At 41.7% G+C, this 12592-nt stretch overlaps 1 protein-coding gene across 1 annotated transcript in view; it reads left to right on the top strand.

The window, feature by feature from the left end:
* Positions 1–10913, top strand: part of GUCY1A2 (guanylate cyclase 1 soluble subunit alpha 2) — a 261115-nt gene extending 250202 nt beyond the window's left edge. Inside the window, exon 8 of the mRNA XM_039520778.1 lies at positions 9521–10913. Coding sequence (XP_039376712.1) covers positions 9521–9728 — 208 coding nt within the window. The 3' untranslated portion in view covers positions 9729–10913. The remainder of the gene's footprint in view (positions 1–9520) is intronic.
* Positions 10914–12592: the final 1679 nt, after the last annotated feature.

Below are 12592 nucleotides of genomic sequence, written 5' to 3'. Positions count from 1 at the left end.
GTAACTTTGTTAGCTCCCTCTGAATTTTTACACAGTCTTCTCTACTTTTGATAGAATTATAATTATCCAGGTACTCTGTGGCAAATAATGAAACCCTCTGATTGCCTACAGAAGGAAGATCTAAACATGGGGAATAGTAGCTGAGTGAAGCAGATTAAGCAGACTCAAGAGGATTACTCACCATTTTTCTATCAATCCGATTTCTAAATCGGAATGTTATACACACTAATGGAAAGCAGCAAATGTTGAGGCTGAAAAACTGAGGCAGAAAGGTCTAATTGCTTACCCAAGACCACAGGAGGAGTTAGTGTCATTGCAAAAGTCATGTGCTCTGCTATCCAGACCATGCCTCTCAACAAATATTTGCACTACTTAACTGGGAAAAGAAATAGTGGCAGTAGATTTGCTTTCAGATAAACAGTTTTAGATGAAACCACATTAATGTGTCTTTAAGGACTCACAGCTGAAGATGTGCCTAAAGTTCCTAACAAATAGCCTTTGAAATCTTGTTACTCTCCACTATGGCTCCACCTACTGTATGAGAAAATGGATATTTAGAAAAGCTTCAAGGAAGATGCATTTAAGGCAGGGGTGGGCAAACTACGGCCCAGGGGCTGCATCCGTACCTTCAGACATTTTAATCAGGCCCTCAAGCACCAGCCGAGGTGCTTGTCCCTCTCTGCGCGTGCTCTGGCTCTGCGTGGCTCCCACAGCTCCCATTGGCTGGCAACCGTGGCCAATGGGAGCTGCAGAGGTAGCACCTGTGGATGGGGCAGCATGCAGAGACGTCTGGCTGCGATTCTGCGTAGGAGCCAGAGAGCGTACATGCCGCTGCTTCTGGGAGCTGCTTGAGGTAAGCGCTGCCTGGAGCCGCACCCCGACCCCTTTCCGCACCCAACCCCCTGCCCCAGCCCTGATCTCCATCCTGCCTTCTGAACCCCTCAGTCCCAACCCCTCCTGAACCCCAGAGCCTGCACCCCCAGCTGGAGCCCTCACTCCCCACACACACCCTTGCCCCATCCCATACCATTAACTCCTCATTTCTGGCCCCACCCCAGAGCCCGCACCCCCAGCCGGAGCCCTCACCTGCACCCCAGTCCCCAATTTTATGAGCATTCATGGCCCACCATACAATTTCCATACCCAGATGTGGCCCTCGGGCCAAAAAGTTTGCCCACCCCTGATTTAAGGGTTTTCCTAAAGCCCTGTCTGAGTTGACTCCACCACGTGTTCATTGGCAGAAACACCCAGTTTTTCAAATGCTTCCTGTTTCTGTTTTCATGCTGATGCCTTTAAATAAAATTGGGGAAGCTAAATTTAGAAAAAAATGTTTCCAAGCAGAATAATGCATTCCCAAAGACAGTGTATTTCTGGGCAATGGCAGCAATGCTTCTAGTAGTTTAGTGACAGCTGCTTTTTTTGGAAGAATTGAAACAGATCAGGAGAATTTCAGATTAGGAGGAGAAACTGCCAAGGGTATTAAATAATGAATATTTGAGGAATTCTGCCCCCAGCCCCCAAACATCAACAGAGGGACCAAGCTGAATTAGGGACCAGTCCTGAGCAAGTCACATGAGCACTTGCGTGATCAGGTCTAAACATCAGCTTGGGTGTTGTACGTACCCAGATACTTGAGTGGCACCCAGCATCTTCATCTATTAAAATCCTTCTGTAAAAGAATCTTGTGCAATAAAAGGTCAGAAATGAAATCCACAGAAGGGAGAGCAGGGAGAAATGCATTTGAGTATTTTCAGAAGAGTTGGTAAATAGATGTTGCTGAGCCACAGAGGTTGTACATCAACCTCAGCCCCATCAGTATGACACACGCTGGGGCTAGAATAGCTTTATGTAGAATTTAAGCTTCCAGCTGAAGGAATGGTTTGTGCTATCAGACTCACAGAGCCAGCACTGTGACTTGGAATCAGTAAAACGCTCAGTGGATATTAGTAGTGCCAGGGTGACTGGTGACTAACCACCTAATCCCCATGCAGCTATTCAGTAATTTATCCACTACTGTGATTCTTGATATACTGCACAGTCCTACATTATGTGACCTATTTTTATTAGCCTCTTGCTCTTGGAGATTATCCAAATGGCCTTTCATAGAATATCAGGGTTGGAAGGCACCTCAGGAGGTCATCTAGTCCAACCCCCTGCTCAAAGCAGGACCAATCCCCACTAAATCATCCCAGCCAGGGCTTTGTCAAGCCTGATCTTAAAAACCTCTAAGGAAGAAGGTTCCACCACCTCCCTAGGTAACCCATTCCAGTGCTTCACCACCCTCCTAGTGAAAAAGTTTTTCCTAATATCCAACCTAAACCTCCCCCACTGCAACTTGAGACCATTATTCCTTGTTCTGTCACCTGAGAACAGCTGAGTGCCATCCTCTTTGGAATCCCCTTTCAGGTAGTTGAAAGCAGCTATCAAATACCCCCTCATTCTTCTCTTCTGCAGATTAAACAATCCCAGTTCCCTCAGCCTCTCCTCATAAATTATAAAGCCTTTATTTGGATTAAATTCCAACTCCCAAGACACGGTGGCAGGAAATCCTCTTTTGCACCGCACTCTAGTGAAAATCTTTTTAAATTGCATTTTATGCCACTTATTCTACTTTTACATTCTAAAAAAGATTCCTTTGCCCAGCTGGTGTTAGTAACAAAACTATTAGAATGATATTAACACCTGTGGGCTACAAAGTAGCACAATTGTAGAATCCAAATTAAAAAGGGAGTTAGAAACCACATCTCAGCCATGCTGGTTTCTTCAGATGTCACCAAAGTGTCATCCCTGCTACTATAATGATAATAGGAGATATACCAATCTCCTAGAGCTGGAAGGGACCTTGAAAGGTCATTGAGTCCAGCCCCCTACCTTCACTAGCAGGACCAATTTTTGCCCCAGATCCCTAAGTGGCCCCCTCAAGGGCTGAATTCACAACCCTGGGTTTAGCAGGCCAATGCTCAAACCACTGAGATATGCCTCCCACTCCTCACTCATTCTTTCTTTGTATCTTACATTACCTCTGACTTTCTATTTTGTGTACTTGTGGCACCTTAAAGACTAACAAATTTATTGTAGCATGAGCTTTCGTGAGCTACAGCTCACTTCTTCGGATGCATAGAATGGAACACACGGACAGGAGATATTTATACATACAGAGAACATGAAAAGGTGGAAGTATGCATAGCAACAGTATGTATGCATACAATGTTGTTATGCATACTTCCACCTTTTCATGTTCTCTGTATGTATAAATATCTCCTGTCTGTGTGTTCCATTCTATGCATCCGAAGAAGTGATCTGTAGCTCACGAAAGCTCATGCTACAATAAATTTGTTAGTCTTTAAGGTGCCACAAGTACTCCTGTTCTTTTTGCGGATACAGACTAACACGGCTGCTACTCTGAAATCTATTTTGTGTGTGTATATTAAAGGAGGCGTTCTTGGCTAACTTTCAGAACCTGAAGCAATGTTTTACCTAAGCAACAGTTCAGTGCATGACTCTTTTGTCACTGATTTAGGCTGTACACAATGTAAAGGAATAAGAAAATAGTTGCATTCTGGGGCCATGGGCCAGATCTTCAATTCTGGTTAAGTCACTTTTGTGCCCCTCCATCAGCACAGAGGGTTCAGAAAGCTGTCTCAGCCAAGTGAATGAGAAGTCCTGAATTCTCCAGTGGGGCAAAGCTATGTAGCTGGCCTTATCCACCCACCTTCCCTTTGGCACAGGGGGTTTTATATGGCAGAGCTGAAATGTAGCATGCTCTGGTGGTCTTGGGCTGGTAGAACATTCCCTAGGGGACCGTTCCAGTTGGTATTAAATATTGATAGTTTTGTGGCTCCTTTAACTTCTGCTGGAGACCAGTCCAGCCCCTGCCTATCCTCAGGATCAGGAGAGCTTAGAGGGTCTAGTTTTATCTCTTTGGGCTTCAAAGAAAAAAAAATGAGTTTCAAACTGATGAGGCTAATTCTTACACCTTTTAACACCCTCCTGTTGGTTGATCTTCCTGCTACTGCCCCACCCTTCCACTTGCAATTTCCAGCAACTTGCACCAGCTCATAACTTCTGGAGCTTGATTATTCATTTCCTTGCACCTTGTGCCATCATTGACACTCAAAATTGTAACATTTCTCACCCACTTTGCACAGGTGTAAGGCCACAGTCCTGCACCTGGGTGTACATTAACCCAGGTTAAACATAGCATACTAAATTGCAAAGATCAAGGCCTAAATGACAACACAAGATGCGAGATACACCACTGCTGATTTTCTCCCAGCAGGAGATAAGAAATAGCTGTGATGATTTTATTAAAATCTGCCATCCCTTATCAAGCTTCAGCTCGAATCTGCTCATTCCTCCATCAATCTTTTAAAAGCACCATTTTTTTTTAATTTAAAACCACAAGTGAAAGGTCATTGGGACTAGACAATTCACCCATAAAGTTAAAATGACTCCAAGGCAGGAAGCCCTTGACTTCAACAAAGCCAAGTGCTTTTCAGTGAATATACAGAATTCAGCAAGGATTAAGCAGAGGGGGCTTGCGGATTTCACTCTGAGAATTTTCCAAGAACTGCTGCTGCTGCTGTTTGCAGAAATCTGGGGCCAGAGAAAAGTTCCTGCAATCTATTAAGCCAGTAGATTTAAAGATAAGAACATTTACTGCAAGCATTGCTGAGATTAAAGGAGAGTGTCTCCTCTGTAGAGGCCAGCACAGGCTTTCAAGCAATTCAGAAACTATTACAGTATTTTTGATCATAGAATTGAAGACCTGGAAAACAGATCATGACACACAAACCACAGGATAGCAAGCACCATAGCAGAGGCTGAAGACAAAAACATGATTAGATTTGTAACCAACCTGATTCTAAAGCAATGGAAGGAAAATGCCTTCAGGAAGTAGTTAGAGCAGAGATCCATCCTTCAGCCAAAACCTAAGCAAGGGGCAGCTTGTGTGCCATGATCAGAGGCGTAGCGAGCGCCCTCCGTACCCTCCGACCAGAGGTGGCCCCACAAGGAAGGGGGCCCCTAAAAGTGGCAAAAAATGTAAGGTATAACTAGGTAAGTGACATTTATTGACGCTATTGCACAATCCATGCGCTCAACCATGACAGATGACAGGCTTTCTGCGCTTGCAGTTATCTCAGTCGAAAACAAGATTGCCAGATCTCTGGACTATGACGCATTGATTAACCAATTTGCGGAGAACAAGGCTTGAAAGAAGCGCTTTGCGTAAATACGGAATACATGTACACTGTAGGCCTATGTATACATAATATGAACCCTGTATATTGTATAAAATAAATACCGCATTCCAGTTTCTGCATTGTAAGGGGCCCCGGACATATGTTTGGAGGGGGCCACGTTCTTTGTTGCTACAGCCCTGGCCATGATAATGGACATTCTGGGATTTTAGGACAAGGGGAAAGTTTCAGAATGTGCTGGGAAGCCTGGAAAATTCACCCGGGAACAGTATTCCTTTTGCATCTTCCCATGACTAAGTTTTGGGAACAATAAGAGAAAGGAATATAAAACCTGTTCCAAAGCCCTTTGGAGCCAATGGGATTCCTTCAGTTGACTTCAGTGGGCTTTGGATGAGGCTTTCAGAGAGAGAATAAATATCCTGGAAAGGAAAGGGGCACAAACTGCTTTCTTATTTCTAAGAATTCACCATGACTCCAATGTAATGTTCTTCAAAACCCTGCAAGAGGCAGACTTCCACTTTCTTCACTGTCTTTGTTAGCTTGAAAACAACAGGAAGAAGATTTATAGAACAAATCTGAGTTGTTGTGATGGTGGTGGTTAAAATTCTTCCTCGGGGTTACCTACTACTCTCTCAGGCCCCACTCAGTCTCGCGGGCAGGAGGATGGGAGGAGTGCTTTTGTTTAGACTTCTTTATTCTTCTGGGACTATATCTTCTATATCAGTAATTTATTTGAGGAAAGACATTTGACAAAGGGGCCACAAGGCTTGCAGTTCTGGCCAGCTGAGGATTTCTGTGCTATGGGAGGAATCCCCAGATGACAAAAAGCCAGCATTGGTAGGTCTGTACCATTGCCCCTTCTTGTCTGGGGCATAGTGGCCATAGCTACAGGAAAGTAGATTACTCCTGGGGGAATTCTGCACCATTTCACAATGCAGAATTTTGCAGAAATTAATGCGCGTGCAGAATTTCCTTTTTTCCACACAGAAATGGGCTGCAGAGATGTCGTCCACCACTATGGGCCGCTGGACCCAGCAGAGCCCAGCTCACACATAGAAGACAAGGCCGGGGGGAACAGAATAGGGAGGGAACTGGAGGGTTCCCAGCAGCTGCAGTTCCCCACACATCCTGGAGTAAGGTGGCAGCAGCATGCAGGAAATTCCATGCAAGCCCGGGACCCAGCATCAGGCTGTTTCTCCCTCTGGATCCCTGGGCTCTAGGAAGATAGAGTCTCTGAGTGTCTGGGCTGGGGGGGGGCACAGTTGGGCTGTGGGGGGTAGGGATAAGGGGTGTGAGTGTCTGGGTTGAGGGGGGCCATGGCTGGGCTCTGTGGGGAAGCAGGTGTGAGTGTCTGGCCCCCTTGCTGGGCTTTGTGGGTGAGGGGGCAGAGAAGCAGGAATTGGGTTGTCATAGGGGTTTCTTTAACTCTCTAATCCTGGGGGAATTTTTGTGTGTGTCTGTATTGTTACAGACATACTTGCTGACAGGAATTTTGAAATAAATTATCAAAATAATAGAAACTGGCATGATTATTTAGTATTATTTTGACAAATAAAATTTGCAGAATTTTTAAAAATTGTGTGCAGAATTTTAATATTTTTGGTGCAGAATATCCCTTGGAGTACGTATATGTGACTGGGTCATTGCTGTGTGCTCATGCTGGCATAATGTCTCCATGTGACTATAGCCAGTTGGCATAGATTATACTTGTAAGGCTTCTCTAAACTATGCTGGATGGTTTTAATGGGATAATACCAGATTTTGATACCCTTACTTGTACTGAAGAGTATCTTGCTTTGTGAGGGGTCTCGATGAAATCATCGGAGCCACTTGTGAAGGATAACATAGTCTGGCCTGCAAAGTTTGCCTATGAGTGAAGCAAAGGACTAACTACCTTGATAGCACTTGCTTTTGATTCCAGTACATTCCAAATTTCACCCAGAATTTCTGAATAGCAGGACAGTGCCTCTGTTCAGTCTGTAGTGGGCATTTCTGCCAAACTGAACTTGCTTCATATTAAAGCTAGCCAAGCTATATGCTATGGGTAATATTCATTATGAATCTAGCCTTCCTTTTGAGTACAGAATCCACCAGTAGTGATTTTCTTAGAGTGCATGTGCTGGCCATATCCATAGCTGGTGTAAATTAGTCTAGCTCCTTTGAAGGCAATGGTGCTATGTTCATTTGCATCAGTTGGGGAAAGGGGAAAAGGGATCATTTAAAATTGTTTGACACCAAGCAATTTGATTTTTAAAAATATTAAAAGTCTTTAGAGAAACAAGAAATGATAGGCCAGCTCTTACTAATTGTTTCTTTTATTGCCAGCTCAATGATGTGACTTCCACTATTATAGTCACAGGTTTACTTTTACATACCTTAGCAGACCCTATGATTGAGACCTAGCAAAATAAGCACAATTATTTACCATGACTATTTTATTATTAAAGAAAGGGAAGAAAAATTAAAGAAAACAACACAAATGATAAACTTGTTACTTCCGTTACAATCTCTTCTGTATGCCTCTCTGTGGAGTGCTTTTAGCAGAGATTACACCTTTAAGACTGGACCAGCCTTTCATGGGGCACTTTTTTCTTGGCAAATTGAGACCAAAATCTGATTCCTACAAATTATTTGGTAGCCAATCTTAGATATAGATGGGCAAAATAGTTTCATTTGGAAAAGGTGGACCCTGTTGGTCTTATTATTAAGGCAGTTTATAGATGGGCAAAGTAAGCACTCTCACCGATCCAAGTTGAAGTTTTGGAGAGCTTTTCCTTGGTTGGTTTCTTCTTGAACCTTCTCTGTTCTTGTTGTCTGTGTAGTAGCTTTCTTGTAGAAATAGGATGAGTTGTGAAGTGCTTGCTGTTTAAACAGGGTAGCAGAGGAGTGTGAGGAGTATCTGTGTGAGGAGTGGTCATGGCAGGGTTTTTAATACTCGTTTCCTTTTTCTTTCCATGAAATTATACAAAACCTGAACTCTTTTAGCTTTGTTTAGATTCAAAGTTGGTTGTTGTCACTCTTTCACTGGCTTCATGTCTTGTAGGTTTGGCTTAGCTGGCACCTTCAGCTCCTCACTATGTCATCTGTTTAAAGAATATGCAACATTTCTAATTGCCTGTTATTCTTGTGGCAGGAGCATTCCAGATAACCTTTTAAAGTTAAGAGTTTACCTTCTCTTTACTCGGTTCATTCTCTGAGCTAGTCCTTTAATTTTGTTAGAGTTCAACTGGAAATTAAATTCTGTGGTTTTTTTTTTAAAGTCCAAACATTCCTATTATTTATAGAAATGTTTTTAGTTCTCAAAACAATCCTTTAAAATTAAATAATTCTCAATAATTGTTAAAGAAGTTACTGATTCTTCATAACAGTTTTGGAGAGATGATTCTTCGTCTTCCTGAGTTGGGCGAGGGAGTTGCTTGAGCATTACCAGTAATTGCTTAATTTCCCATTAATATAAGTATTCTATATGTAAATGGCATATTACATTAGTAATTAATTTAGGTTATTAGAATCCATGTTGGTACACAAAAGCTTTTTACCATTTACGTAGAAATGACATTAGGAAATTATATTAAGAGTTTTGCGTTTAGCTAACAAATTTGCAAATATGCATTTCACCAAAGTGTTTGCCATGTCAACATTTATGGAAAAAAAGAGTTGGTTTAAAGTATTTCCAGTATCTTTTCTCTAAAGTTCTAAAGACACAAGCAGAGAGGTTTTTCTTGCAAAAGGGTGCGGGTTGATAGAGACCCACTTTACCACTTGACTTATTGCTCTGATAATTCAAATCTGTATTCCTTTTTGCAATCAGTTTTTTTCCTAAAACATGAATATTTTACATGGTTTGTTTACTTTTGAGTCAAGGTCCTTAGAGTTACAATTTTCTGAGTTTGTATAGCATGGAGAGTAATAAACATGGTTTTATGGCTAAGAAGGAGTTGTGTTTCTGACATTTGCTTGTCCTTCGGGACAGAAAGCAGTAACCTCCTGCAATTTCTTTAACCAGCATTTTATACCATAACTAACTAAACAGATACAAATATTGTTACATTTTCAAGTATCTTGGCTATAACATAATTGTAGCTATATCTTAATATTCAGTGACCTAACATCAAACAAAATAAGTTATAATTTTATTAATATCATTTGGCATCAGTATTGAGGTCTGTCCACCCCAGGATTATGGCCTCTGATTGGTAAATATTCACACAATAATTCAAACATGTTTCTGACTGGGGTTTGCACAGGGTCTATCTTTTTAAAATGTACTCAGACTAGCAGGCCATATCATTTTCGATTGCCTTTTTGTTTTTTCCTAGGCTTTTGAAAAAGGAAGAAAACTTTACTTTTATCCCTCGGTCCCGTGAAGAGCTTCCAGACAACTTTCCAAAGGAAATCCCTGGGATCTGTTACTTCCTGGAGGTCACAAGTGGTCAGAAGCAGCTAAAGCCCTCCATTACATCTGCCAGAGTGAGAAAGGTTTCCTACAACATTGGCACCATGTTCCTTCGGGAGACAAGCCTATGAGGCCTGCTGCAGATCAAAGACTAGTCAAAAAAGCACAAGCCCAGAACTGGGTCATGAGAGGAAAGTTGGATATTCTTTTTATTTCTCTGCCTTGTCGTGGACAAGCAGTAAAAGCTCTATCTAATGTCAGGCAATAATTATTTTAAAAGGTGGGTGACTGCTGTCAGTAAACAAACTGGAAAATGAAACAAAATACTTCTGTTTCCAGAGGAATTATTGGTTGTCAATTTCAATTCGGCCCCTTTAAAAAACAAACAAACAAACAAATCTTTGGGGTTGATTTTTGTTTGAACAAAAGTGGGTGATGGTTGTCTGTAGATTTGCACCAGCTAAGCAGAATTGAGCATCAGTTCTGATTATGCATTCCTACATTAATGTGTCATTCACCAAGGTAACAATGTTTTTTAACTTTCTGAACAAACATTTCATACATATACTGTAGAGTGCTGTAACCTTCCTGGCAGGAGGAATATATAATTCAGTACAATATTGTAGGGATTTTACCTATTTTTATACATATTTCACTTTCTGGACAATTACATTCCATATACTGTAAAATGAGTGAGCTTTTCAGAATAAGCTACTGTATATTTCAGATATTCTTGCTATCTATCAAAGCTTCTTATTATACAAGTGGCAAGACTTTTGACTTTTTGGCAACAAAAAACATCAATATTTTGCAGAAGAAAAATACATTGATAAGTCTCCTTACGTGGCTTTTATGGTTTAAATTAACATTGTCTCGCATATATAATATATAATGTTCATACGTTCAGTATTTGTCCTACTAGTAACATGTGTCCAGTCTCTCCAGAACAATGCAAACAAAGGCTTAAAGGTCAATGTCTTGATGGGTAAAGAAAAGTTCCGTTGCACACCATGGGCCATATCTCATACCATTGATTTTATGTAGAAGTCCTTACGATGGATGATATAGCCTATTGAAAGCAGCATCCAGCAGATATGCGAAGCACTTTGGGAGGGATTTTCAAAGCAGCTCAATCACAGGAATACAGGTTCCATTGATTTTTAGTGGGATTTGTGCTCTTAAATCGCTTTGGAGTTTTTGAAAATCACATCCATTATTAGCAATGTTATGCTGGAAGTTTCATCTGCTTCTGGCTTGGCTGAAATGTTGCTGCTTTTTCTAGTGCAGAATAGAGTAAAAGACGTACAAATTTAAAAAAGGGGAAATTCTTATCTATAGTATAATGCAAATGACTGTTCAAAATTTAGATGAATCAAGGTCAGTAAAAATAAAGGGCCAGATTCTCATCTATTGAAAATGTATGCAACTCTGTTGTCTTCAGTGGAGCTATGCTCATTTACACCAGGAGAGGATCTGGCCCCAGATGGTCATGTCTTCAGACAGACTTTATTTTTTCTGTTTTCACCCTTTCCCTTGGGTTTCCTTTTCAATTAGCACTACCTGTAGAACTGCCTCTGCAAGTCTACCCATAGTAGGGTCCTATTCGTACAGACCAACGCTGTTCTATTCTTAGAGAAAACAGTTAATTAGCTAATGTTTGTACAGTGCTTTTGATGATGTATAGCTCTGTATGGGCCTGATCCAAAGCCCAGTGAAGTAAAAAAAAAAACCAAAAACAAAAAACCCAACAACTCAAATTCACCAGCAGCTGCTGGGTGCTGAGCAATTTTCAAAATCAGACCACTTATTTTGCCTAAGTATTGGTGTAAGGTCCTAATTTGAGCACTTTTTTTAAAGAAACTTGGCCCTTGGGTGAAATTATCCCTGCACATTGTGCTGTGGAGATGATAAAAAGAGTCAGAAAATCGGTCCTTTGACCGACACTCTGTGGCAAGGGTGGGGGATCAGTCAGCACAGCCTCACCTCCAATCCTAGAATCTGTTTCATGAGAACTCTGAATGTTTGGAGATACTTAGTTTCTGGGAAACGTGGCGGGGTGTGGAAGGGCCGATTCCAACCCAAAGGGATTGCCTCATGTAAGAGAAATCTGATCCTGTCACAAGGGTGTCCTGCTACCATGAGAGAGAGGGGACCTGAGGATTAGCACTGAGAATAGCTTCAACGCGGATGCCCCAACCATCCATGAATTCACTCATCTGCTAGTTTCTCCCATGGATCTCAGAACATCCCTGGGGCTAGAGCTCTCTATCTCCTGTCTGCTATGCAGCAGAACAAATGCAGCTCCCCCTCCACCATCCGCCATCCAAAGGCTGACCCGATGAAAACTCTTTGGACTTGAGATTGCAGAGTTTCCAGCCTCACTGCAGACCTCTCCTGGCTTTCTGCAAAAGAGGACATGTTTTAGCCTTAACCATTAGCTTACACATGTACAGTATATCAAGTGCATTTTTCATGCAATGAAAGCAGGTGGTATGAGCTAAAATCACAGATGGTGAAATGGTCCAATTTATCTACCCCACCTCCACCCCAGCACAGCTGTGGTGTTGCTGCCTAATTTATCAGTGTGCAAACTATTAGAACAGCCAGTAATGTACATATATTGCACATCTATATTTCTAACCTGTGAAATTTGAGACCTTCCTGACACACATCTTCACTGTGCAATAGTTTGATCTGAAGATAACAACCACTCCTGTCCCTACTGTTTCCTCTCATCAGCCACCCATCCCTGTCAATAGCTCATTTCATCATGGTAATTCTATGGAAAAGCTTTAGGGGTAGGCAGATGTGATAGGCATTCTAATTCCTTTGGAAAATGGCATGCAGAAGGTAGGAATGATACCCTGAAGAAACCTGTTGCAGGGTGTCCTTCCAAGCAGCTAATTTATAGTAGAAGTGAATTTCTAATCATAGAGATCAGTGCAAAAACTAAAAATTGTTGTCAGCATCACCATGGAGATAATGGCAGTGTTTG

Source organism: Mauremys reevesii, linkage group 1 (genome assembly GCF_016161935.1).
Source record: "Mauremys reevesii isolate NIE-2019 linkage group 1, ASM1616193v1, whole genome shotgun sequence".
Classification (NCBI taxonomy): Eukaryota; Metazoa; Chordata; order Testudines; family Geoemydidae; genus Mauremys; species Mauremys reevesii.
Note: the sequence above shows the minus strand (reverse complement) of the source record. Positions and strands in the feature narration are given on the sequence as shown.